Source organism: Mandrillus leucophaeus, unplaced genomic scaffold (assembly GCF_000951045.1).
Source record: "Mandrillus leucophaeus isolate KB7577 unplaced genomic scaffold, Mleu.le_1.0 Scaffold129, whole genome shotgun sequence".
Lineage (NCBI taxonomy): Eukaryota > Metazoa > Chordata > Mammalia > Primates > Cercopithecidae > Mandrillus > Mandrillus leucophaeus.
The window spans coordinates 741006-767354 of NW_012101243.1; the positions used below are offsets into that span (position 1 = coordinate 741006).

Here is a 26349-nt window from a genome sequence, read left to right on the forward strand (position 1 = left end):
TATATATATATATATATTTTCCACTAACTGGAACTGCCTCTTTGTACATGCTTTGAAGAAAATCACAAGAAAACTGATAGACTCTGAAATACAGCTTCCAAATAAAATCCCCAGCTTTGTTACCACCAAAGGAGGCCAAGCTGCCACCCCTCTTTAGGAGGTATGTACAGTGTCCCCACAGGAGGCCCTCCTCATCCCTAATGGAGGAGTCATCATTCAGAGATTTTAGAAAGATTTTCTACACAGAGAGTCAGATGAAAGAGAGGTTTCTCAGGGAGCTACTGAATTCCCAGAAAAGTCAAACTACAGGCATCAAAACCCACATGCACTGTCCATACTTTCAGCTTTATAATCTCGTCAGCCACCCCATTGAGAAAGCCTGCAGCCATCCAAAACAAGTTCCTTTCTCCCTCCTCCCTTCCCAGAGACCCATCAGGCCCCACACTCTGTCCATTCTCTGTCTCAACTCACTCTGGGATCTATTCCCTCTTCTATACTTCCACGAGCCTGAGATGAAGCCCATCACTTCTCACCAGGCCACACCAACAGCCTACCATCCGTCTCCTGGTCTCCAGCCTTACCGTTCCAATTCATCCCCCCACTGCTAGAAATCGGATCACATCATTCTCAGCCTAATACCCTGCAGTGTCTTCATCGCTTTCCAGATAAAGTGTCAGCTCCTGGCCAGTATACACGGGCTGCAGGAGCTGGACCCACCTGCCACTCCACTTGCCTCCTTGCCATCCACAACACACACAGGAAACTCCTGCCATTCCAAAGCACCCTCCTGTTTCATGCCTCTGTGCACTTGTGGTTGAATCTACCTTTCTGAATCCCCCACTGTTGAATGGAAGATAATAGCTCACCTTTACTGAGCGCTCAGTAGGTGCTAGGCTCTCCGCTAAGCCCTTTGCAGGTTCTACCTCATTGATCCTCCCCAAGAAAACTATGAGACAGGTACGAACAGCAGCCTGTTTACAGATGAAGAAACAGAATCAGAGATTCGAATGAGCCTAGCAGAAGTCACACGGTTGATAAGGGGAGGGGCTCAAATAGAAATTCAAGCATCTGACTCTTAGGTCACCCCTAACCTCCACTCCCCAGAAACAGTGTAATGGCCACGTGGAATCAGAAAACACAGCATGCTCCTAACTGTGTCCCCTCCTTCTGGGCCTGTGGGAATAGCCTGTCTCAGAGAATGACACCAGAAAGGTTCCCAGCCTGTCTCTCTCTGGGTTTGTCTGCCACCCTGCACCCCCACCACCATACAGCACAGCCCCTTGAGAACGCAAAGTGGCTGAGCCCACATCTCAGAAGTAGGGCTTTATAGTTACATTAATGGCCCAGCAATGACTTCCAGCTACTGTCTTTCAGGAAGTCTAAACTCTTTGGCCAAGCATCAGGGACCCCCAAGATCTGGCACGAGTGCATCACTTTCCAACCTTAATTGCCCGCTGCATCCCCTACCCACCATGTATGCAATCTATCGGTGGGTATTTATTATCTCTGCCATGTCAGTTTTCACTAAAAGCTGCCATTTATGAGCACCTCCTAAGAGCCATAACCTATGCCAGGCACTCAACCAGCACTCTCTCATTTCCTTACAACTCATTCATTCATTCATTCATTCATCCAACAAATACTTACTGAATACCTACTGTGCACCATGCCATGTGGAATCCAGAGTGAACATGACATTAAAAGAAAGAGACAAATAGCTACAAATTGTGATAAGCATTATGAAGGAATCAAGAGGTGGTGAAAAAAGCAGTGCAGGGGGTGGGAGGACTAAATTAAACTGAGACGTAAAGAATAAGAAAGAGCCAAGGTGGCAAAGAGCCAGGAAAAGAATTCTAAGCAGAGGGAACCTAAGCATGTGTAAAGGTCTTGAGGCTGGAATGAATTTGCTAAATGAATAAAGAGAAGACTCCTGTGGCTGATGGAAATTACCAATAGAATCATTTCCAATGACCAATAGAGACCAGTAGAGATAGATATCTGGAAGGGGAAGCAGGGACCGGCTCACTCAGGGTTCTGTACACCATTGTAAGGAGTTTAGATTTTATTCTAAGGGCAGAGGAAAGGCACTGAGTGACATGGTCAGATTTGTGTTTTTGTTTTTGTTTGTTTGTTTTGAGACGGAGTCTTGCTCTGTTGCCTAGGCTGGAGTGCAGTGGCGTGATCTCGGCTCACTGCATGCTCCACATCCCGGGTTCCATTCTCCTGCCACAGCCTCCCAAAGTGTTGGGATTACAGGCGTGAGCCACCGCAGCCAGTCAAATTTGTATTTTGCAAAGTTCACTTTGGCTGCCACTTGGAAAGGAGACTTGGGAATGTAGACGGTGTATGTATTGTATGCAAAGTAATTGGCATAGCACTGGCACATAGGTGCTCAATGAATGTTAATTCCCTTTTTCTTCTCTCTCTATCCCCCATCTCAGACTGGGAATGTCCTCTTCATCTAACTCCCATTCCTTCTTCTGATCTATACATTGTCAGAACTTAAATTTTCTGCCCAGGCGCAGTGGTTCACTCCTGTAATCCCAGCACTTTGGGAGGCCAAGGTGGTGGATCACCTGAGGCCAGGCGTTTGAGAACAGCCTGGCCAACATGGCGAAACCCTCTCTCTACTAAAAATACAAAAATTAGCCAGGCATGGTGGTGGATGCCTGTAATACCAGCTACTTGGGAAGTTGAGGCAGGAGAATCGCTTGAACCCGGGAGGCGGAGGTTGTAGCGAGCCGAGACTGCGCCACTGCAATCTAGCCTGGGCAACAGAGCGAGATTCTGTCTCAAAAACAAACAAACAAACAAAGCAACAGAACTTAAATTTTCTGAGGACATGTGATCTGGAAGACATGTGTCTTCCTGATTAGATAGGGAAACTGAGGTCCAGCGAGAGTACACAATTTTTCCAGTGTCACAGAGGGGGCCTGTAGCAGCGGTGGAACTTTCCTGCCTTCCCCTCTTCCCCCGAACCCTGGGCTGATCTGAAGGTCGGGAGGAACGAGAGGCAGCAAGTGCGAGGGCCTTTCCTCTGTGTTCTTGTTCTCTACCTCTGCCCCTCCCCCAATCACAGAGCCGTCCAGAAAGCCTGGTTCTCAGTCAATTATGGTCTCAGGGTAAGTGGAGTGTGGGAGGGGGCCTAGAGAAAGCCCCATCTCTAGGTATCATCTCTCCTTCTGCTTGAACCAGATAAGGGCAGGCCAAACTATAGAAAGAAAACTTTCCCATGGAGACTGGATGCTTGCTAGGATGTTGCTGATCCTATCGACATCCCCAGGAAGCGAGCAAGGGTCGAGGCACTCATTTTACCAAGGCAGAACCTGCGGCAGTCAGTGCTCTATCATTTGTTCAGGGATGGAGAGAAAATGGCAGAGTCCCAACTAGAATCATACAACGTGGCTGTCTGAGGATCACTGAGCCCAAAGACCCATTGTACAGGTGCTGACACTGAGGTCCAAGAAGGGAAAGGGGCTGGCCAAGGGCCACATACCGAGTAAGTAGTGGAACCAGGACTAGAAGTCTGCGTGGCTTCTGCCTTCCAGCTTGCCAGGAAGCCTTCCTTGAGAAAGGTAGAAAAGGCAGCAGAAGTGAGGCTGGGATTTGGGGGTATGGGGGGAAGGACAGGGCAGCACTGCCTCCTCAGCCGTGCCCCACCCCAGCTCCCAGCCCTCACACTGCTCACGGGTGTGGCTAAACCTGCCAAACCAGTCTCTGTGCCAGAGCTAAGCAGCAGAGCCCAGAGCTTCAGGGTTGTGGGTGAGGCTGTAGACACCAAGAACCAGGAAGGACACAGAGAGGCTCTTCCAGGGCCTGCTAGCCTAGGCCACATGGCCACGGCCAGGAGAAAGGATGGGCACTCACAGCGGAGCGGCTCCACCACCAGGAACGGTGCACAGCAGGACTCACCAGGCCTCCTGTCCCCATTTGGCACAAAGGCTCGCCCTCTGCATTGCCCCCTCCTCTGGACACTCAACCTATAGGCTGTTTGAATCAACTGGGCAAGAGACCCAGGAACTTATCCGAGAAACATGACAGGAGGCAGGGAAACATGACAAATGACATGGAGACACTTCTCCCCCACCAACCATAAGCATCAGGATAAAATGTGGCCACTCTCCACCTGGCCAGGTGCACACAGGCTCTATCCTTTGCCCTCCCCCACTCCGTGAGCAAGGCCCAGGAACAGCTGAGCACACGACTCACTTGTGCAGGGAGGGGTCAGTAGATCTGGGTTCCAGCATAGTTTGGTGACACTTGGCAAAGTCTTGGGGAAAGCTGCTCTTCTAGGGCTTTGGTTTCACCACCCTTCCTGAGGCAGGACTAGGTTAACTGCATAGTTTCAGGGGCCTTGAAGGTCTGCTCTCACTCCATCCCCACTCCAGCCTTCCCCACTTCCTGCCCAAAGGTAAGAATAAGAGGTTACACCCACCAGTGCATGGGGTCCCTGCTGGACAGGTCTGGCTTCTGTGTCAGGGGCTGTGTTGCTGGAACCTGTTCCATCAGCTCTGAGAAGCCAGCAGGAGACCCCACAGGCTAGAGTGTGGGGAAGCTGATGAGCTACCCAGCCCAGAGGTCACTTCCAGGGCCTATGAGACCCAGGAGCCAACTGCCAGGCAGGAAGGGACCTTGGAATCAGCCTGGGCTCCTGTGAGCACATGACACATAGACCAGCCAAACGCCCCACAAACGCCAGGGACTGTTCTCATATTCCAGCCAATCCCCTCCTTTGGTAGATGGGGAGGAAGAGGACCAGAGAGAGGCAAGGACCAGCCTAAGGTCACCCAGCATGGCAATAGACGAGGCAGCATCACAGCCCAAGCCTGACCCCTAACACAAGGGCTCCCAGCACATGCTACCTCCCCCAACAGAGAACAACATTTTTTCCAAATTCGAAATCATGCATCCCATGGAGGAACCAAGAGACATCTTTGTCACTACCTCTTGGGAAATGCCAGAGAATGGTATGAAGTTCTGCTTTTGGGCTGCTATAACAAAACACCATCAACTGGGTGGCTCATAAACAACAAAAATTTGTTTCTCACATTTTTGTGAGAAGTCAAAGATCAGGGTGCCAGCAGATTCTGTGTCTACAGAGGGCTGCTTTCTGGTTCAGAGATGGCTCCTTCTAGCTTGTCATCATATGGTAGAAGGGAAATCTAGCTCTCTGAGATCACTCTTTTTTTTTTTTTCCATGTCAGACAGGTAATGCGTTGATGTTGTAACAAGGTTTGAAGGTGGCACATCTCACACACGTACGTGAATACCCAATCATCATGCTCATGAACTACCAAAGGCTCTGGGATCTTTTATAGGGACATTAATCCCATTCATGAAAGTGAAGCCCTCATGACCTCATCACCTCCCAAAGGCCCCACCTCCTAATACCATTATCTTGGTGGTTAGGATCTCAACAAATAAATTATAGGGGGACACAAACATCCAGACCACAGCATGTGTTTACCTGCCATGTTGGCCTCTGTATCCCAGTACACAGGACAAATTGGAGTTTTTAATAACAATGTGCTGACTAAATCAGGACTCAATGGAGGAGCAGCTGGAGGCAGAATCCATTTCTAGGCCCAAGCACTGGGGTGGTGGGTAGGAGAAAGAGAAACAGAGAGAGAAAATATGAATCTGGCTGTCCACGGCTCAGGCTTCAGCCAGGCTACATCAAACAGACAGGGACACAGTCGGCCTAGAGCTTCAGAAATCCTAGATTCAAAGGCAAAACGCAGATTGCCCATCACACTGAATGTATGGACTTCAAGGCCTATGTGTGCTTCTGGGGCTTGCCAAGTTCACCGGACCAGTCCTTCTTTGCTCACTCAGTCTTCAGCTGGACTGACTGTCCTTTTCCTCCTGTGTGCTCTACAGTCCAGTGGATAAGACTCAGTATAGCCTCTGGTTTTGAATCCCACCTTCACCAACACTTAGGCAAATTATGACACCTTTCTGTGCCTCAGTTTCCTGATCTGCCAACTAGGGACTATACTATAACATATTTCTTAGGATAAGGATTAAATGATTTTAAGTGACACAGAAATGAATCACTTATAACCATGCCTGGCTTAGAGTAAGGGCTTGATAAATGGTCATCTGTTTTAATGGTTATTAGCGCTTAGTGATAATGTTACCGACAGTTTCTAGCTGTGATCAGTTGAAGGCCAGAACAGCAATGTCAGGGGTGGACTCAAACTGAGGAGGGCTACTTGGAGTGATGAAGCAAGGACTAGCTTGGTCTGAGAGAGAGGGCTCCTGGGCTCAAGTTCACCTCTATCAGGCTCACCGTGTGCAGTGCAGAGGGTACAGAGGAGGAGGGTGGGCAGGGAGAGTGGTATTGAAGAATGGGCTGAAATGGGCTTGCCCCGGATAGAGGACAGAAGGAAATCTAGCATTGTTCCTCGCCTGCTTAAAATTCATCAGTGACTCCTGCTCTTCTGAATCAAAGCCAGCCCTAATCTCATCACAGGATTCAAGGGCACCCTGGACTGACATGAAGACACCCTACCCTGCCCACCCTTCCCTTCCCTTCCCTGCCCACCTTTCCCTCCCCTCCCCTCCCCTCCCCTCCCCTCTCCTCCCTTCCCCTTCCCTCCCCTTCCCTTCCTTCTTTCTTGCTTTCTTTCAAGATGGAGTCTCACTCTGTCACCCAGGCTGGAGTGCAGTGGCTCAGTCTCGACTCTGCAACCCTCCCAGGTTCAAGCGATTCTCCCGCCTCAGCCTCCCAAGTAGCTAGGATTACAAGCATGCACCACCATGCCTGGCTAATTTTTGTATTTTTAGTGGAGATAGGGTTTCACATCTTGGCCAGGCTGTTCTCCAACAGCGATCTGCCCACCTCAATCGACCTCCAGCGATCTGCCCACCTCAGCCTCCCAAAGTGCTGGGATTACAGGCATAAGCCACCACACCCAGCCACACCTTGTCCTTTCTTTTGGCCATCTTTCTGATCCTTCCTGGTCCAGTCAGTTGTCAGACTCCAGGGCAATCACCCTGCTATCCCCAGGGCTAGTCAGAGCCCCTTCAGGCATTGCAGCCCCTGAGCCCACCTCCCTTCAGTACTAATCACAACATATTGTCAGGGCTTGGTTCTTCATCTGAGTCTCCCTCTTGACTACTGAGAATGAGAGAGGTCTTGGCACATCGATATCAGTATCTCACCATCCTCAGGGATAGCTCTATTATAGAAGTGCTTGGTTAAGGTTTGCTTAATGAATCAGGGGCTGGAGAAGATAGCATAAAAACTTATTTCAACTCTCTAAAACTTTAATTCAATTGCCCTGGGTAAGTCATTTAATCTTTCCAGGCCTCTATTTCCTTATCTGTTAAATGGGGATCATTATTCTTGCCTTGCCTCCTCCTCACAGCTGCTGTGAGGATCAAACAAATGTACTTTATAAGATGTTCTTACATCAAAAAAAAATTTTTAAGTAAAATGAATAAATACATGTTACATTCATTAATGCATTCATTCAACAAATATCTATTAAGCACCTACATGTGCAGGGCATGCTCTAATATAATCCCAGGTATTCTTTTTTAAAAAAAATTGAGATATAATTCATATGCCATAAAATGTACCACTTTACAACATACAATTCACTCCTCTTGAGTATATTTACGTATGGAGTTGTGCAGTCATCATCAGTAATTCCAGAATCTCAGTTGTTCTGGCAAGTGCTGAGCTATAACCTCCAATGCTCCTTAAGAACCTGGGTCTCTGGTTCTGGTTTGGCCTAAGTGCTACTTTTCTGATAAAGCTCAGGGAGCCCCTTGGAAGAATTTCTCTGGGATAGAAGTAGAGCAAAAGATAGGCACTCAGTACACTCTGTTTTTGTTTGTTTGTTTGTTTTTGAGATGGAGTCTTGCTCTTGTAGTCCAGGCTGGAGTGCAGTGGCTCAATCTTGGCTCACTGCAACCTCCACCTCCTAGGTCCCAGTTCAAACAATTCTCCTGCCTCCGCCTCTGAAGTAGCTGGGATTATAGGCACGCGCCATCTGTGTTTCATTTAATGAAACAAAGCAGTAGATTTTCCTGGGGAAAGGCCCATCATATTAGCCGAGTCCAAGTCTTTTCCTAGCCTTGCCTCTCTAAGCTGTCCTGAATGTAGCCATTGTGCTGACACTTGCCTCAGTTTCCCTATCTACTCCCTGAGCAGCAAGCAGGTTGAAACCCATTCCTCCAACATCCCACAGAGGGATGCCCCCTAACAAATGACTAATCTTGTCCATCTTGTCAGAAGGAAAAGACTAGCCTGTTATGTTAGCTGAGATTGGCAAGAGTCGTAGGTTGGGGCTGGATTTGGGGGACTCTCAGATACAGAACTGGTGAGTGAGGCTTTACTCTGGAGGCCTTAGGAAGCCTGGAAAGGTCCGAACTGGGGACATGACCCCTCCCCCACACTGGGCTGAACCAGAGAGGGAGTCCTGGATGGAGGTGGAGAGGGACTAAGAGGCCAGCCAGAGGCTGTCCCAGTAGCTGTCAGCACTGGGCACTGAGAAGAAAGGTCAGGATTCCTGGACACTGGCTTCTATCTTCTAGCCCTGCTCTGCCACTATCTTTTGTGCAACCTTGGAGAATCACTTACCTTCTCTGAGCCTCAGTTAACCCACCCACAAAATGGGGATAATTATACCCTTCCTGCCTTATTTCTCAGGATTACAAGGAAAATCAGATGAGATGAAAAATTGAAAAGCCCTAAAAAACAAACAAACAAACAAACAAACAAAAAAGCCTTTTGTAGAAAAAAATATAAAGGACTTTGATTCTAGTTCTAGTGTGAGCCAGGTGATAAGGGCCACGGGGTTGAAGGACCCTAATGAAAGAATTCTTCTGTCCTTCTCTGCCTCTTTTCCCCTTACAGAAATGCTAGAATTCCTTCAAGAAGGATTGAAGAAATCCAGGGACTCCAGAGACCATAAGAGTCACAGAAGAAATAATGGACGTCTGGACCTTATGTGGGCAATATTCCTGAGGCCTGGGTCCCCCAGAGACACCCCTCTAGCTCTCAGGCAGGCCAGGAGGAATGATCTGTTACCATGTAGAGGAGAGGATAGAGAGCAGCCAGGGTAGCCAGAGTCAGCATTTCAGAGCCACTGCCACAGGAGGAAGAATTGATGGGCAAGAGCAGGGGAGGGAAGGGGCAGTTTTCCATGTTGAGTCTCTAGGTTTACGTCCTTCCTTCAGGAGACAATGGCACAGTCATTCACATTTCATGTGACAACTGCATTTGCATCATTTTCCTCCTCTGAACCTCAACTTCCTTATCTGCAAAATGGGATGATAAAACCCCTGACTCACTGTGAGTCCAGCTCAGGAAAAATAACTGCTATTCTACCCTTTGAAACCAAGAGAGCTCCTAGCACTACATCATACTCTTCCCCCAATTTCCCACCTGTGTTGTTTGGAGAACAATCCAAAGGCACTTTAGGAACAGAGCCCAGGCCTCTGGGGGGCATTATCCACCTTCTGACAAATGGATGAGATTAGCTAAGGGAGGGCACAGGAGAAAGGAGCCCCTCCATGGGTGAGAGGCACATGCTTCAGCCTGTTATCCAGGGAGGACATGGAGAACCCTCCTGAATGGCTAATCCAGCCATTCTGGTGCCTGGAGCACTGTGCTGTCTGGAGAAAGTGCTGATCCCTGGGGAATGGACCATTCTTCCCTCCATTCACCACCAGGGAGAAGGGAATGAAGCACTGACAGCTGTTGGTGCGCAGGTACCTTGTCTACCCTCCAGATAGGGCCTGTCCACCTCACATCAGGAGGAAAGGAAGGAACTGAGCACCTGTGTTGAGCTCTCCTGGAGAAGATCAAATCTCTTCACATCTATGAAGAGAACAGTCTGGAAGAAGGAGGCACCTTCTGTGGGGCCTGAAAGCACAGCTGGCCACAACACCCCCCATCCTCACCCCCACCTCAGCTCTTTCATTCTCCCCAAGCTTCACTACCCCTGCTTCTCTCTTCCAACCCTTCCTGGAGATCCCTCCCTGAACTGAATGTCCAAATCCTAGTTCCCTTCAACTTAGATCAAATGTCCCCTTCTCCCCCTTTCCCTCACCTCTCTCCTCTGAACTTCAGTTGCATTTTTCCTGTCCCTCTCAGTGGCAATTTGCATGCTGACTGTGTCACAATCACATCTGCACACATGTATTCCCCCTCTAGGGGACACAGCTGACTGCAGTGGGTTCTAGTACAGGCTCTTGAGCTAGGCAGACCTGAACTCAAATACCAGCTTTGCAGTTTCTTAGTTACTTATTCCCTCTGAGCCTCAGTTTCCCCTGGAAAATGGGGACAATAACAGAACCTACTCTCTGGAGTTGTTGTTGCAATTATTATTATTATTATATTTTTGAGACAGTTTTGTTCTGTCGCCCAGGCTGGAATGCAGTCATACGATCGCAGCTCACTGCAACCTCCACCTCCTGAGTTCAAGTGATTCTCCTGTCTCAGCCTCCCAAATGGCTGGGATTACAGGTGTGCACCACCACGCCTGGTTAATTTTTGTATTTTTAGTAGAGATGGGGTTTCACCATGTTGGTCAGGCTGGTCTCGAACTCCCGACCTCAATTGATTCACCCGCTTCAGCCTCCCAAAGTGCTGGGATTACAGGTGTGAGCCACTGCACCTGGCCTGCTGTTGCAATTAAATGACATAATGCACATAAAGAGTTCAGCATGGAGACTTGCACAATGTCAGTAATGTGACTTATTGTGATGGTGACCGTTCAGGCAGGTTCACGGATGATTTTTCTTGATATCTCCTGAAACACCTAACACAGAGCCATATGCTGTCTGGATGGATTTGTATGGAGGTAGACATGTGCACTGCATAGGGAAGCCCTTTTCAACAGGCAGAGCAGTGCAACCTGGGCCTGGGCTGCCTCTGTAGGTCATGAGCTCCGTGCATACAAGCAAAAGCAAGATGGCTACTTGGCCTACCAAACAGAGGCTGGAGATGCAGTGGTCAGAGCATGGTCTCTGAAGCCAGACACCTTGGGCTTGAAACCCAGCTCCCTTACTTACTCAAAGTGTGGCCTTAACTTAACAGGGCCTCAGTTTCCTCATCGATAATATGGGGAAATAATAGGAATAATAGGACCTACCCAAAGACTGTCATGAGAGTTAAATGAAAGAACACACATAAAGCAACAGAACATGCCTGGCACAGAAAGAGTAATTCAATGCACATTCGCTATTGTTATTATTGTTGGCATTTGCATTACTATAACTGAAGAGGGGAGTTACAGCCCCTTGCAGGCCTATGAGCTGTTACAACCTAGGGTTCCACTAATATCCTAGCATGTTCTCGTGGTCTGCCAACAGTCTTCTACTCCCCCTATGTCTGGTGCTAGCTGTGCCCCTACATTAGCTACATGGGTAGGCATCTGACCCACACCTGGCCACTCAGAATATTCCTATCCTCCCAGCAACAGTGACTGAACCACTCAGAGTCCTTCCCTTGGATTGACATACAGATTTTAGAAGAAAAAGAGTCTCCCTTTTCTGTTTGGATTGCTAAGCTGGGGCAGAGGACAGCTTAAAAGGGACAAATAAACAGTGATGGCAGAGAGAGTGTCAACCTGATTCCTCATTCTTCAGACCCATGAACTGCCCCAGGATCCATTAAAGTCATTTTTTGGTTTAAAGCCACTTTGAGTTGAGTTTTTGTCACTGGTTTCTGGAAAAAAGCCATGCCCAATTGTATAGACCCTAACTAAGATAAGGTCAGCACTGGCCATGGGCAGGGCCAAGCAGAAGCCAGTATTATAACGACTCTTGTGTATGTGGCACCACCCCTATCATCTGGGTTGCAGTTGGGCAGTTTTCAAAGCCTGTTCTCAAGAATACCCTGACCCAGTGTCTTTAGACCCTGCTTCCTAGAGCCCTGGGAATTTGCAGAGGTATCTCCAAAAGCACCCAGGAAACTAAGAGCCATGAGGAGGGCAAAATTCTGGGGAAACTGCCCCAGAACCAGACAAGTTCTGCTATAAATGCTTACAGTATTGGGTTTCTGCTGTCCAAAAAGATTTGAAAAACTCTATTCTAATTGACACTTAGAAAAGCATTGAGAAGTAGCTAGGGCTGATGTGTTCATCTGAGTTCTATGGAAGGAGAAACGAGGGCTCAGAAAGGGGAAGTCATGAGACCATTACTGTAGAGCAAGAATTTGAATGTGGGGCTCTAGACACACAGGCCAAATAGCTCCGACTGCACCCAGCTGCCTGTGAAAGTCTATTATCTCTCACATTTCCTGTCTTCTTCAGTAAACTGATGGTGGTTAATACCTAGAGTCTCATCTTTCTTGGCTCTGACTCCTACAGAATTGTCTGCCTCTGAGCTTCGCTCCTTGAAAGGCTTCAGGAAGCTTGAGGAATGTGTGGAATAAATGCATGAGCTGATCTCAACCTCCCCTTAACGGAGCCCCACCTTCCCTATGCACATATACCTTGAGCTCCGCATCTCCCCACAAGTTTGCCCAAATGTCAGGGAAAGGCTGGGTAGGCTCCCTCCCGGGAACTCCTAATCCACCTCCTCTGTCCTGGCTGTGCTGTGGCTGCGGACAGAGGATTCCTTGTTCCCGGTGCTTCCTGCCCAGAGATCTCCATGGGGCCCCCGTAGGAAGGAGCCAAATCGCTCCTTTTAACTGAGCTAAAGCCACCCCCTACCCCCACCACCCCCAGGAGCAACATGCTCCCAGCTCTGCCCACCATTCATTCTACCTATCCCAGCCTGGCTTGGCCACACTTCATTCCCCATAGTTCCTGCTCCCTACAGGTGCACACACATGTGTACACACACACACACACACACACACACACACACACACAAAAATGGAAAATTTCCCTAGAGGTACAAAGATACTTCACATCGAACCAAAATTAAAAACCAGAGGACTCCAGAATGGAAACATCACAGCCCTGACAGTTGTGCCTTACTAGTAACATCACAGTGACATTTGCACGTTACTTCGAAATTTCCCAATCAACGTAACTCCATTGGCTGAGTTCCCTCTCTACTCCCTCGCCCTGCCAGAGTCACAGCACCTCCAAGCTGGGAAGAAGCTTTGACACGCCCCAGGTCAGTGGTTTCCAAAGTGTCTTCCATAAAGCCAAGAAAAGGTCAGTTGCATTGTCTGGGGGCTTCTGGGGTTGAGGAATTGGCCAGCCCCATGCCAACTCCAACACACACTGCAACCCCTTTAGTTGTTTTGTACATTGAGATTCTTTGGGGTGCAATGGAAAAGGAGAGTTCCCTCTGGAAAGTTTGAAAACAAATCATTTAGTCTGACCCAACTTTCCCCTATCCCCTGATGTTGACGCAACCCTGAGGCCAATAGAAAGGAAGGTCATATAGTAGTCAACGGGCAGGGCCAGGATGAAAACACTCTCTTCTGAATCTAGTCTATGACCTAGGAGTGGTGAAGCAAAGGCAGGCAAGGGCCATGGGGCCAGCTTCCAGGCCCAGCACCATCCTTCACCAGCCATGGTGGCATGGATGAGCAATAGAGGCAAAGCCTGTTGTTGAATACAGAGCTTGATGAATATGCATTTCAGCCCCTACCCCAAAACAAGCCAAAACCAGGGAGGGCCCCCAGCACTGCCCCTGTTTTCAATGCCACCAGAAACAAAGCCTCACACTTCCCCAGCAGTCAAATATGTCAAAATTGAGAGCCCAAGGGCCTAGAAGACCTCTTTGTCCAACCTCAGCAGGAGAATAATAAGGCTGTGCCTCTAGAACACTCACCCCTCCTCTGTCCACACCAGCTGCCCAGGGGCAAGAACTTCTGTCAGTCAGGCACCTAGAGAGAGGAAACAGCATTAGCTCCTCAGAACAGGAGTTCATGAGCCCAGCATGTGCTGGAAATTGAGAGGCTGGCATTTGACTGTCTGAGGCACCTTAGGGAAGTTGCTGAACCTGTTAAACAAAAAGGCCTTGTGACAAGGCGGAAAGCAAAATAGAAAGTAACAAATATGCACCTGAAGCGGCGGCAGGGGCCAGGCAGTGAAGGACTTTGGAGGCCAAGGTGAAGATTCGCTCTTTATTGTAAGAGCAAAGAGAAACCACTGGCTTGCAGGGTAGAGGCTAGATGGAAGAGGGGCAGGGGAAGCTGTAGGAACACCAGTTAGGAGGTTGTTGTGATTATCCAGGGGAGATATGACAAGGGCCTAGGCTAGGGTGGTTGCAGAAGAGACAGAAAGAGGTGGACGGACTCAAGAGGTATTTAAGACATGGTATCCCCAGAACTTGCTGGTGGACTAGACGTATGGGCAGGAAGGAAAGTGGGGGCCCCAATCTCCACGTTCCTCCTCAGGTGCCATGGTTATACCCCCTGCTGTCCACTTGGCCTTTCCTTGCCTTAGTCTCCCCGTCTGTGAAATAAATATGGTTGGAATCAGTGATCCCTCGAGGTCTTTCCTTTTCTTTTTTTTTTTTTTGAGACGGAGTCTCGCTCTGTCACCCAGGCTGGAGAGCAATGGCGCGATCTTGGCTCACTGCAACCTCCGTACACCAGGTTCAAACAACTCTCCTGTCTCAGCCTTCCAAGTAGCTGGGATTACAGGCATGTGCCACCATGCCCGGCTAATTTTTTGTATTTTTAGTAGAGACAAGGTTTCACCATGTTGGTCAAGCTGGTTTCAAACTCCTGACCTCAAGTGATCCACCCACCTTGGCCTCCCAAAGTGCTAGGATTACAGGCATGAGTTACCATGCCTGGCCTCCCTCGGGGTCTTTTTAGCATTCACACCCTGTTCTGGTGTAATTCACTCAGAGTATGTAAGTACATTTTCAATCCTCTTTGAGCTCCAACCACAGGTCAGGCTTAGTATGCAATGGAGCAGGAGACTTGGAAGGAGAAGCTACAGGCACCCTGGACTCACACACTCAGAACAGTCAGTCTCCAGGTGGGATGAGGTGTTCCTACTTCATGTAGAATACGAAAATCAGGTGAACAGGAAGAACGTACAGTGGTTTATGAGCTTAGGCTCTGGAGTCACTCAGACCTGGTTTGAATTCTGGTTCTAACACTTAACTAGCTATGTGGCCCAGGGCAAGTCATTTTACTTCCTCATTTGGAAAATAGGAGTAATAGTGTCTGCTTCCAGGGCTAATAGGGGGGACTAAATGAGATGACACCTGTGAACAGCTCAGCAAGGTACCTTATCACAACTGTCCAAGAGGTAGCAGCGCCATTCAAAGATGGGGAAACTGAGACCTAGAAGGATGAAATGACTCACTGAAGATGAGGCAGTGAATAAGTGGCAGAGCTGAGACCCCTACACTGGTGGCTGGGGTCTGGAACTCAGCTAAACCACTAGGTTGTACATATACCATTCCTGTTCCTGCTTTTCAGACGAGGAAGTTGAGGTCAAAAAAGAACAAGTGACTTGCCCAAGGTCACAGAGAGAATCAGAGATAGAAGAAGGATTTGAACTCAGGCCTCCTTGATGTAAAAGCTCATGGTCTTTCTGGGGATACCCAGAAAGTAGGTATGTGTGGATAGGCTTCAAATTTCAGGGCCCTTTAAACCTGGAATAGGGACAAATGCAAATTGAGGCCAATGGGGTGTGTGTGTGTGTGTGTGTGTGTGTGTGTGTAACGCAAACTGAGGCCAATAGAATGTGACAGTGTGTGTGTGTAACAAATGCAAACTGGGGCCAATGGGTGTGAGTGTGTGTGTGTGCATGCGTGTGCAGCTACCTTGACAGGAAACCAGGAGGAGCTGATGAAACAAAAGCCTCTTTCTCAGAAGCCTTCTCTGGGGACTGGGCAGGAGAGAAGGGCGCTGACAAGCAGGGCCGTCCATCCTGCTGGGGCTGAGCTGAAGGTTGGATCTAAGCAAACAGAATCAGTTCCAGCTTGGCCACCAACTTGCTATGTGATCAGCAGTTCTCTCTCTCTCTCTCTCTCTCTCTCTCTCTCTCTCTCTCTCACTCTGTCTTTCTCATCTCTGTTTCTTCGACTTCAGAATGAGACTGTTGTACTAAACAATGTCAAGATCCTTTCCAGTTACAGAAGACTAATAATAACCATTCCTTACAAGCTCTGGATTTCTGGTCAGGCGCTGCTCCTACAACCTCGAATGGTGGCGTCAGCTGACACTAATACCACCATGACAGGGGCAGGATGTCCTGCATTCAGGTTCCGGCTGTGTAGCCAGGTCACTTTCCCTTCACAGGCCTCAGTTTCCTCAATCTGTAAAATGGGAATTTGTCTTTGCCTGATCACTTGCAGAAAGGAATATCCAAGGAGCTACCCGAAAACCAAGCAATCTCTTGAGGTATCATACAAAGGTATGAGATGAGGTATCATACAAATCCCCATCCCAACTCCCACCCTCAAGCTATTTTAACTTCTTCCCCTCTGGCCAGTGTCCCTTGAGACACATGGAATAACTGAATATGAGCTGCTGGATGCAACAGTACTGTCGTGGCAACAGCCCCCACACTAACAGTAGTAGCAACCACCAAACAGCAAATATTTGATTGCTTGGGCATGCCAGGCACTGTGCTAAATACTCACTCAGATTATTTCTCAGGCCATCCCCTCAACCACCATTAGTCTCAGTTTGCAGATGAAAGGCTCAGGTTCAGCAAAGAGAAGTGCCCAAGGTCACACACACAGCAAGTGAAGGGCATGGACAGGATGAGGACCCAGACCAAGGTTTTTCATTTGCCATCAGAAGCCCTGATCTCATCCTCAAGGCTATGGGGCTGTCCAAGGTAACATTCCACCAAGGGGCAAGGCCCGGGCTGGGGTGAGGTGGGGAATATCCATCCTTCATTGACCTCCCAACCTTCCCCAAATAACTAGTCTTTATGTAGTCTTCTATTATTAATCGAATGTGTCCAGCTCAACTCCGTCTACAATGGTGTTGTCAAATAGAAATATAATGCAAGCCATGTATGTAATTTAAAAGTTTATAGTAGCTACATTTTATTTTATTTTATTTTATTTTATTTTTTGAGTCAGAGTCTCGCTCTGTCACCCAGGCTGGAGTGCAGACGCACGATCTTGGCTCACTGCAGCCTCCGCCTCCCGCATTCAAGCAATTCTCATGCCTCAGCTTCCCAAATAGCTGGGGTTACAAGCACGCACCTCCATGCTTGGCTAATTTTTGTAATTTCAGTAGAGATAGGGTTTCTCCATGTTGCCCATGCTGGTCTCGAACTCCTGGTCTCAAGCGATCCACCTGCCTCGGCCTCCCAAAGTGCTAGGTTTACAGGTGTGAGCCATCGTGCCTGGCCTTAGTAGCTACATTTTAAAAAGTGCAAAGGAATGAGGGAAATTAATTTTCATAATATATTCATTTAACCCAATATATCTATCTCAACATGTAATCAATGTAAAAAATACTACAGGCCTGGCTCGGTGGTTCAAGCCTGTAATCCCCACACTTCGGGAGGCTGAGGCGGAAGGATCTCTTGAGACCAGGAGTTCAAGACCAGCCTGGCCAACATAGCAAGACCTTGTCTCTACAAAAAATAAAAAAATTTAGTTGGGTGAGGTGACATATGCCTATAGTCCCAGCTACTAGCTGAAGTGGGAAGATCCCTTAAGTCCAGGAGTTCAGGGATTGCAGTGAGCTACGATCATGCCACTCACTTCAGCCTGTGCAACAGAGTGAGAATCTGTCTCTAAAAAAAAAATTAAAACTAAAATGAAAAAGACTACAGAGATATTTTACTTTTTAATACATCCTCTTCTAAATCCAATGTGTATTTTATACTTACAATACATCTTGATTCAGGTGCTAAATATTCATAAGATATTTAGATTCTCCTTGCCTTTACAATTTTTTTTTTTTTTTTTTTGAGACGGAGTCTCGCTCTGTCACCCAGGCTGGAGTGCAGTGGCTGGATCTCAGCTTGCTGCATGCTCTGCCTCCCGAGTTTACGCCATTCTCCTGCCTCAGCCTCCCGAGTAGCTGGGTCTACAGGCGCCCGCCACCTCGCCTGGCTAGTTTTTTGTATTTTTTAGTAGAGACGGGGTTTCACCGGGTTAGCCAGGATGGTCTCGATCTCCTGACCTCGTGATCCACCCATCTCGGCCTCCCAAAGTGCTGGGATTACAGGCTTAAGCCTTTACATTATTTTATTTCATTTCATTTCATTTCATTTCATTTCATTTCATTTTATTTTTGAGATGGAGTCTCACTCTGTCACTCAGGCTAGAGTGCAGTGGTACGATCTCAGCTCACTGCAATCTTCGCCTCCTGGGTTCCAGCGATTCTCCTGCCTCAGCCTCCTAAGTAGCTGGAATTACAGGTGTGCACCACCACACCCGGCTAATTTTTGTATTTTTAGTAGAGATGAGGTTTCACCATGTTGGCCAGGCTGGTCTCGAACTCCTGACCTCAAGTGATCTGCCCACCTTGGCCTCCCAAAGGGCTGGGATTACAGGCATGAGCCACCGCGCCCAGCCACCTTTATGATTTAAAAAAAAAAAAAAAGGCGTCAGGTGCGGTGGCTCATACCTGTAATCCCAGCACTTTGGGAGGCCAAGGCGGGTAGATCACGAGGTCAGGAGATCGAGACCATCCTGGCTAATATGGTGAAACTTCATCTCTACTAAAAATAAAAAAAAATTAGCCGGGTGTGGTGACGGGCGCCTGTAGTCCCAGCTACTCAGGAGGCTGAGGCAGGAGAATGGCATGAACCCATGAGGCGGAGCTTGCAGTAAGCTGAGATCGTGCCATTGCACTCCAGCCTAGGCAACTGAGCAAGACTCCGTCTCGGGGGGGCAAAAAAAAAAAGGAAATTCACAAATCTAGGTTTCCAAACATGTATAGTTTGTCAATAAATAAATGGAGCATTCTTTTAAAATGTTAAATTAGCCAAAATCAAATAAAATTAAACATTAAATGAAATTTAAAATTCGGCTGGGCGTGGTGGCTCATGCCTGTAATCCTTTGGGATTACTTTGCCCTAGCTCAGGAGTTTGAGACCAGCCCAGAAAACATGGTGGAATCCCGTCTCTACTAAAAATACAAAAAATTAGCCAGGCGTGGTGGGGCACGCCTGTGGTCCCAACTACTCTGGAGGCTGAGGCAGGAGAATCACTTCAGCCTGGGAGGTGGACGTTGCAATGAGCCAAGATTGTGCCACTGCACTCCAGCCTGGGCGATAGAGTTCAAAAAGTTCAGTTCCTCGGTGGTCCTAGCCACATTGTACATGTCCACTAGCCACATGTGACTAAGGCTGCTGTATGGGGCAGCTGCAGCTCTGCAGTCAAGTCCTTGAGGGCCTGGGCTGATGGCCTCCTTGGCCCTAGCCCAGAGCTAAGCCTCGGAGGTAAAGTTGACATACCTCTGTGAGCTTACCTCTGAATAGAATGGCATCTACTCATTTAACAAAACCTTACTGAACCTAATATTAATATTTACCTCTGGTGCCTACACAGTGATGGTGACAATGGGATCTGAGTACCCAGTATCCTTCACTGACTCCTCAAACCCCTCCAAATAGGAACTCCTGTAGTGTTCAGAGGATGAGGCTGTGGCTCACAGAGGTAAGTCACCTGCACAAAGTCACCCAGCTTTGACTAGGCCCGCTGACTCGGAAACCTGAGCTCTGTCCCTAAACTTTGGCAGGGGCCTACCCTGAGGCTCAGTCTTCTAGAAGAAGGAATAAGCCTTTGCCACTATTCTCAGGGTGCCCATATCTCCCAGTCTGTTGGCAGAGAATGGCCCAGAATAAGAAACTCAGTGAAGAGGACAAAAGGGAAGGAGAGCAGGACAATGGCATAGCATGGGCTGCACGGGCAGTGGTCCTGTGTGTAGGGCTTAGGCCACTGTGACACCATCCTTAGCTCCCCCACCCACACCCAGCAGAAGGCAAAGCCAGCAAGGTCCACTGGCTGCCTGGCCTCTGGGCAGGTCTCCAGGGCTAGACACCCTGCCCTCCCCCACACCTCCCCTAAGAGCACTCACCCAGAGGCCCTTGGACTAAGGCCAGAGCCAGTGCTCACCTCCCAGGGACACCTTAGCTGGAGGCAGGGGAAAGGGCCAGATGGCAGCCTGCCCCCTGGGGAGGAGGGGAGGAGAGGGCCCTGGAAGCAGATTCCAGAGTAGGGAAAAGGTGGCAGGTACCAGCCAGAAAAACCTGGGTGACTCCACCCCTCCCCTAGGGTGCAGCCCCACTCTCACCAGCCCAGCAGAGTGAAACTCTCACCAGCTATTAGGTTTAACAATTAACTCTGACTGGTTTTCATTTAGGCAGGAGGTAGTTCCAACAAGAACCATCTGGGGCTAGGGCATTTGCAAGGGGATAGAAGCTGAGAAGAGGGAGTGACTCATGTAAAGGGAGAGAGAAGTGGCCAGTGGCCCCCTCCCCTCCTCCTTCCCATCCTTCCCTGGCAATGTGGGATAGCCCTCTGTGCCAAGGAGTGATGGCATAAGTTCCATGAAATCAAGGGCAGTGTCTGGCACATAGTGGTGCTCAATAAATATTTTTCATCAACAAATTAAGCGGGGTGGGTAAAGTAGAAGAAAACAGTCCTGCTCGATGGGCAGATTGATGGAGGGGAAGTGAAAGGAAGTGAAAGATGACTTGCCCTGGGCTGAGTACGTCCTTGACCCCTTTGACCCCAGGATCTCACAAAAACTGGAATGGTTGCCACCCAGGGCATGCCAGAGACATGGCTTTGAAGTCCTCCAGCCCTGGATGCCACTCCTGACTCCATTCTTCCTAGCTCTGACCTTGGGAGTCCTGGTTTCTTCCCTTGCAATGGAGGTGATACCTCTACAGTCCAGGGCTGTACAGAGCCAGGCCCACAGACGCTAGGGTGCCTCTTCTGTTCTCATCTAGTCATATCTCTTGCTGCTTGGCAACAGCCTCCTCTTCTCAAGCCACCCCCTGATTTCCCCCACATCCCAATATTCCCCTGGCTCCCACCTATGTGGCCCTTTCTCCTTTTCCGGAAGGAAAGCCTGGAATGATGACGGCTCTGGCCCACTCACATCCCACTCACCTGGGATCACGCACACACCCTAGCAACAGACTGCTCCCAGCTTGACGTTTGCTTGTCACGTACATCTTTCATGGGTTCTCCGGCCCCCTCCTCACCCTAACACAGGCCTAGGTCCACCGTCCATCCAGAGTGCGCAGGGCCAGTTCACTAGGTGTTCTTGGGTGCCATCTCCTCCTCCCAGGCCTCTGCTTCCCACCTGCATGGTGTGGCATGAGGGAGGTGGATTCAGAGATCACTTCTGCTAGTGGGCTCTGACATATAGAGATTCTGACATTTCTGGAGTCATTTTGTACTTTAACTTCAGACATCAATGTTCAAATCCCAATCTTGGCCAGATAAACAGGCAGCCCTGCAGAAGCCCAGAACTGAAGCCCACCTCACCATTCTTAGCACAAGCCTGGGCAGAGGGACAACGTCCCCCCACCTCCCTGGTCCCCACTTCCTCTGCCATAAAGCCTCACTCTTCTATGCTACCTTCCCGCAGTCTCTCTCTCACTCTCAATGGCGGCACCATGAGTCATCACTCCCCCAAATTCTTCTTGGCAAAACAAAGCTTGAAGCTCCTGCTCCATCCGGGGTGCCGACCCTATGCCCCTTCTGCACGGAGATTCTAACTCTGCTTCTGCTCTGCTGTTTCCCACATCCTTCCTAAAACTCTCCAAATATGCACCCCACTTCCCCATTCTCCACAGGGAAGATGGGCCTCCTCCCAGACTGTCATTGCCCTTCCTGCTTCATGCCCTTCTGGCTCAAATGTCACCTCTAGCCTGGCATCTACACTAATGACTCACCCCTCAACTCACTCAGCCACATCTCTGCCAGACACTGACTTCTTGTACTAGAGTCTTACTGCCTCATTTGACCTTAAGACCCTGGAGACCAAGGAACTCCTGTCATTATTATTATTTTGTTTTATCTCTCACCTTGGCCCCCGCAGCACAATGCTCAGAACGTAGTAGACGTTTGTTGAAACAATGGTAATAACTATTAACCAAAAAATAATAAATCATAATCATTTATTAGCTATTTGTTCTTTGCCATGCTTTTATCAGCATTTTACACAAAGCACTTCAGTTAATTCTCCCAAGCCCCCAATAGACTTGTCATCCCTACCTCTTTGTTTTAAACTGAGAAAATTAAGGCTCAGAGAGGGGAAATGATCTACTTAAGGTTACACAGCCCAGAAATGGCAGAATCAAGATTGGAATTTAAGTTCTTACTCATTGCCCTACTTGGCCTCCCTTCAATCCACAAATAGAGGGAGGGGCCATGTGAGAAACCATGGCCTGCCAGTGACATGGGCCATAGGGGCTGTAGAGAGGCCAGCTCAGCCCAGAGCTGGATGCAGATTCTGCAAACTTAGTAAGCCTCAATTAAGCACTTGTTCTGTGCACAGCCCCACGCTAGGTGCTGGGAAGCAAAGAATAAGACATAAGACATCCCAGTGCTCACAACCTGGTGGAAGAAAACAGCCACCTCCCTGGATAAAGCTAAGACCAAACAGAACTCATCCCCCAGAGGGAAACAGATAAGGTACTAAGGGAGTGCAGAGGAGTTAAAGACAAATTTCATCTCGGGGTGAGGGGGAGGGCTTACAAGGTTTTGTAGGACATAGGCTGGCATCTGAGCTGAGCCTTGAAAAGGCAGACAGGATTTCAACAGTGATTGGGGAATGATGGGGGTGGCATTCTTGGCAGGGAGGAACAGAGGGAGCTGGGGCAAAGACATAGGAAGCACTGGGCATGTCCCAGGAGCCTCAGAAAATTAGTTCTCGCAGCCCTCCCCTTGGCACTGACCCACATGTCCAGCTCTGAACAGAGGCTACCTTCAGCTTCCCCAGATTCATGGGCACCTTGCTCACTTATGGTGAGTGGGGATGAAAAAGGAGAAAGGGCTTGAGCATTTGGGCATGTGGTCCGACAGAAGGGATTCAAGGGGCCAGAATGCAGGCTATGTCCAGAATCTCTGAAGGTAGAAGATGCTTAAGAGGAAGGTCCCCCCAGTGGTGGGTGAAGCCAGGAAGGAGCAAGGAAAAGGACAGAGAACTTGGACTGGGCAGCAGGAGACCTGACTTCCAGAACCACAGATCAAAGCTGCATGAAACTTTGGGATTATCCTGTCCAGCCCCCATTTTACAGCTGGGAAAACTGAGGCCCAGACAGAGGGACAGGTCTACAGTCTCTGACCACCTTCACAGCAAAGCCAACAATGTGCTGAGAGGCATGAGAGACCAGCCCTCTCCACCCAGCTCTGACATTGGCTCCCTGGTGACCTTTCTCTAGACATTAGGCTCCAACTCCATAAAACAACCCTGAAGCCAGCAGTTCTAAAGTTTTATGGGTTGTGACTCCAAGACAGATGGTGCCTGTGGATCCTCTCCTGGGGACAATGCACACTCTTAACATTGTGCATGCCATTTCAGAAGTTCATGAACATCTGAGACCAGCCTTCTACAAGGGCAATCTGAGAACCATCTGTGTCCCAATCATCTCCATGGGGAGTCTGTTACAGCAGGCTGCTTCCGGGGCCCCACCTCAGATCTGACCACCCCACAACCCGCCAGCATATGGAGCAGCTGGGTTTGAATCTCTTGGGTGAGTCCTGGAAAAAGAGTGTTGGGGTTTTTTTGTTGTTGTTGTTTTCGTTTTGTTTTGTTTTGTTTTGTTTTGAGACAGTCTCACTCTGTCACCCAGGCTGGAGTGTAATGGCATGATCTCAGTTTACTGCAACCTCCACCTCCCAGGTTCAAGCAATTCTCCTGCTTCATCCTCCCTAGTAGCTGGAATTATAGGTACATGCCGCCATGCCCAGCTAATTTTTGTATTTTTAGTAGAGATGGGGTTTCACCATGTCAGGCTGGTCTCAAATCCCTGACCTCAGGTGATCCACCTGCCTTAGCCTCCCAAAGTGCTGGGATTACAGGCATGAGCCATGGCACCCGGGTTTTGTTTTGTTTTTTAGCATGCTCACCTTTGCTGCTCTTAGGGGGAACAAAGTTTGAGAAGCCCAGCCTTAGGGAACCCTAGAAGGGAGGCGGACGGGGTGGGGTGCTAAGCCACTCCACCTTTTAGCTGTTTCACAAATTGAACTTCTGCTTCCTTGCCTATGAAAAGTGGCTCTGCGGATAGAAGCTTCCAAGCCACCACTCCTTCACCAAGGTCCCTTCTGACTGAGTCACCTGCTCAGGCAGGCAGGTGGCTGGGCTGGGCCAGGCTGACCAACATAATGGTCTCAGTTGGGGTGGGTGGAGGCTGAGCAAGCTGACTGCAGCTGCCTAGATTCCTCAGTGACACTCTGAGACCAGCAGCCCTGCCTGGGAGGGAGTCTGGACTCCTGGGCTGCACTTGGGGTGAGAGCAGGTTTCCTATTCCTCCCTCTCTCCAGGCCGCCTCCATCTAGCCCTCAGGCCAGCTACTTCTTTCTCTCTTCTGGTGGATGTATACCTCTGAACCTGGGTCTCCTGGTTCCAGTCTCTATCTCCCTCCCCACTTCTTCCAGAGTTCCACCCGTCACTGAGCCTGCAGCATATCCAAGCTCCCAAGCACCCTTCTGAGGAGACAAAAGTAATGCTCTTTGCAGATGATATGCTTCTTTAAGTGGAAGACTTGATTCAATGAAAAATTGAGGTGGCCAGTGACAAAACAATAACTAGGAAAAAAGGCAAGTACCTACAGATGGGCCCTGTCACCACCCCTGGCACTGATGCAGTGTCTCTCCTACAGGTGGGCAGCTGCCTAGAACCAGATGGGCTCAGAGCCCTGGCGGGCCCCAAGGCTGATGCTGTAGAAAGGCCCGTCCCGGAGGTGCTGGCAGAGTGCAGGCCTGGGAGGGAAGATTCCTGGATTAGAAGTCCTGCTCTGAGAGTCAAGAATTTGTTCTCCTAATTTGAGCAAATGCATGCCCCTCTGTGACCCCTAAATGCTCCTGCAGGCCCCATCACAGGCAGTATAGGAAAGACTCAAGAGTACCGGTGGGCTTCGGACAGATCTAGATTGAAATCCCAGCTATGCCACTTGCTGGCTGAGGACTATGTAGGCCTTGGGCAAGTTATTTAGCCTCCTGTAATACGATGGGGATCATCATCTCTGCCTCGCTTGGTAGTTGTAAGGATTAAAAGACATAAGGCATGTAAAGTGCTTAGCACAGGGCCTGGCACACAGTAAGCCAATAAACATATAAGTCACCACAGTGAGCCTCTTATGAGGAAGACTCTAGACTTTCTAATTCTAGGTGGCCTCAAGCAAACCCAAAACCACCCACCTTAAGTGGGCCTGGAGACTATCTTTAGACCTCTAATCTGGAGACAAGGTGGGGAGAGGGAAGGGGAGAAAGCAGACTGAAGGAAGAGAGCAAACTGAGAAGAGGAGGGAGGAAAGGAAAGAAGAATCAAGGGGCCAAGGAGGGTCCTGGCTTCCCCAGTGTAGAGGGAAAGGAAGATGACTTACCAGAAACTGCCAGGACAGTATAAGCCCTCTCTCTTTTCCAGAGCCTTCCCTAGACCCACTAAGGCAAGGCTTAGAGGGACAGGACCTGTGGAGAAATGCCACCCTGGCTGTCAATAGGGACACTGAAGCCTTGGGTTACATCTAGACTCCAGAGCCCCGCATGGTGGCCCTCCCACCAGAGTAGGCAGAGATAGCCATAGCCAGAATGATAACAGAACAACCCGCCCATTCAGCCTGCTCACTCAGAGCCCAGGGACCCCTTTCTTGGGGTTCTAATTCTGACTTAGCAGAACACTCTCCTGTTGCATCCTCACCTCCTGAACATGTGCAGAGCCCACTCCAGGCCTCTGTCTGCCCTAAGCTCCTGCTTCTGGGCCTAAAGTTGCAACTAGGGAAAAAGCACTGTTCAGACTGAAGACAGGAGCCACAGATAAGGTGTTCCAATTGCCACTGACCAACTGTGTGACTTTGCGGGTGTCACTTTTTCTCCCTGAGCATCAGTTTCCCTCCTCAGGCTAATGAGGGCAATGGCAAGGACCATCTCTAAGGTCCTCCCAACTCGGACAGAGGCGACACTTCATGGGACGCCTCTGAGCACAAACAGGCAAAGAGGACCTGTCTCAGGAGAAGAGCAGGCTGGGCTGGGCTCTGAGGAGAATGCAGTGGATATGGCAATGGCCAAGGGTTATTATGATGATTATTATTATAATTAAAAATCACAGCTACAAGCCCTTAAGCAATTTACAAAGAACTTTCTCATTATCTCCTGGGATCGCAATTTGGTGAAGTAGGCAGGGCTAGATGATGATTATTCACATTTGATAGATGAGGAAAGTGAAGCAAGATTAGGTGACTTGTCTAAGCTCCTAAATACAGAGAAGGGAGAGCTGGAAAGGAAGTAGTTATTGAGTGCCTACTGTGTACT

At 49.0% G+C, this 26349-nt stretch overlaps 1 protein-coding gene across 3 annotated transcripts in view; it reads right to left on the bottom strand.

Moving 5' to 3' along the window:
* Window positions 1-26349, bottom strand: part of EPB41L1 (erythrocyte membrane protein band 4.1-like 1) — a 155980-nt gene that overhangs the window by 121367 nt on the left and 8264 nt on the right. The window contains exons 1-2 of one of the 3 annotated variants that reach the window (XM_011972367.1): window positions 13753-13891; window positions 867-971 (exon numbers count right to left, since the gene is read on the bottom strand). In XM_011972367.1, coding sequence (XP_011827757.1) covers window positions 867-971; window positions 13753-13887 — 240 coding nt within the window. In that variant the 5' untranslated portion in view covers window positions 13888-13891. Of the gene's footprint in view, window positions 1-866; window positions 972-12454; window positions 12566-13752; window positions 13892-26349 lie in introns of those variants that run through there. The other 2 variants (XM_011972366.1, XM_011972365.1) reach the window with 2 other exon arrangements.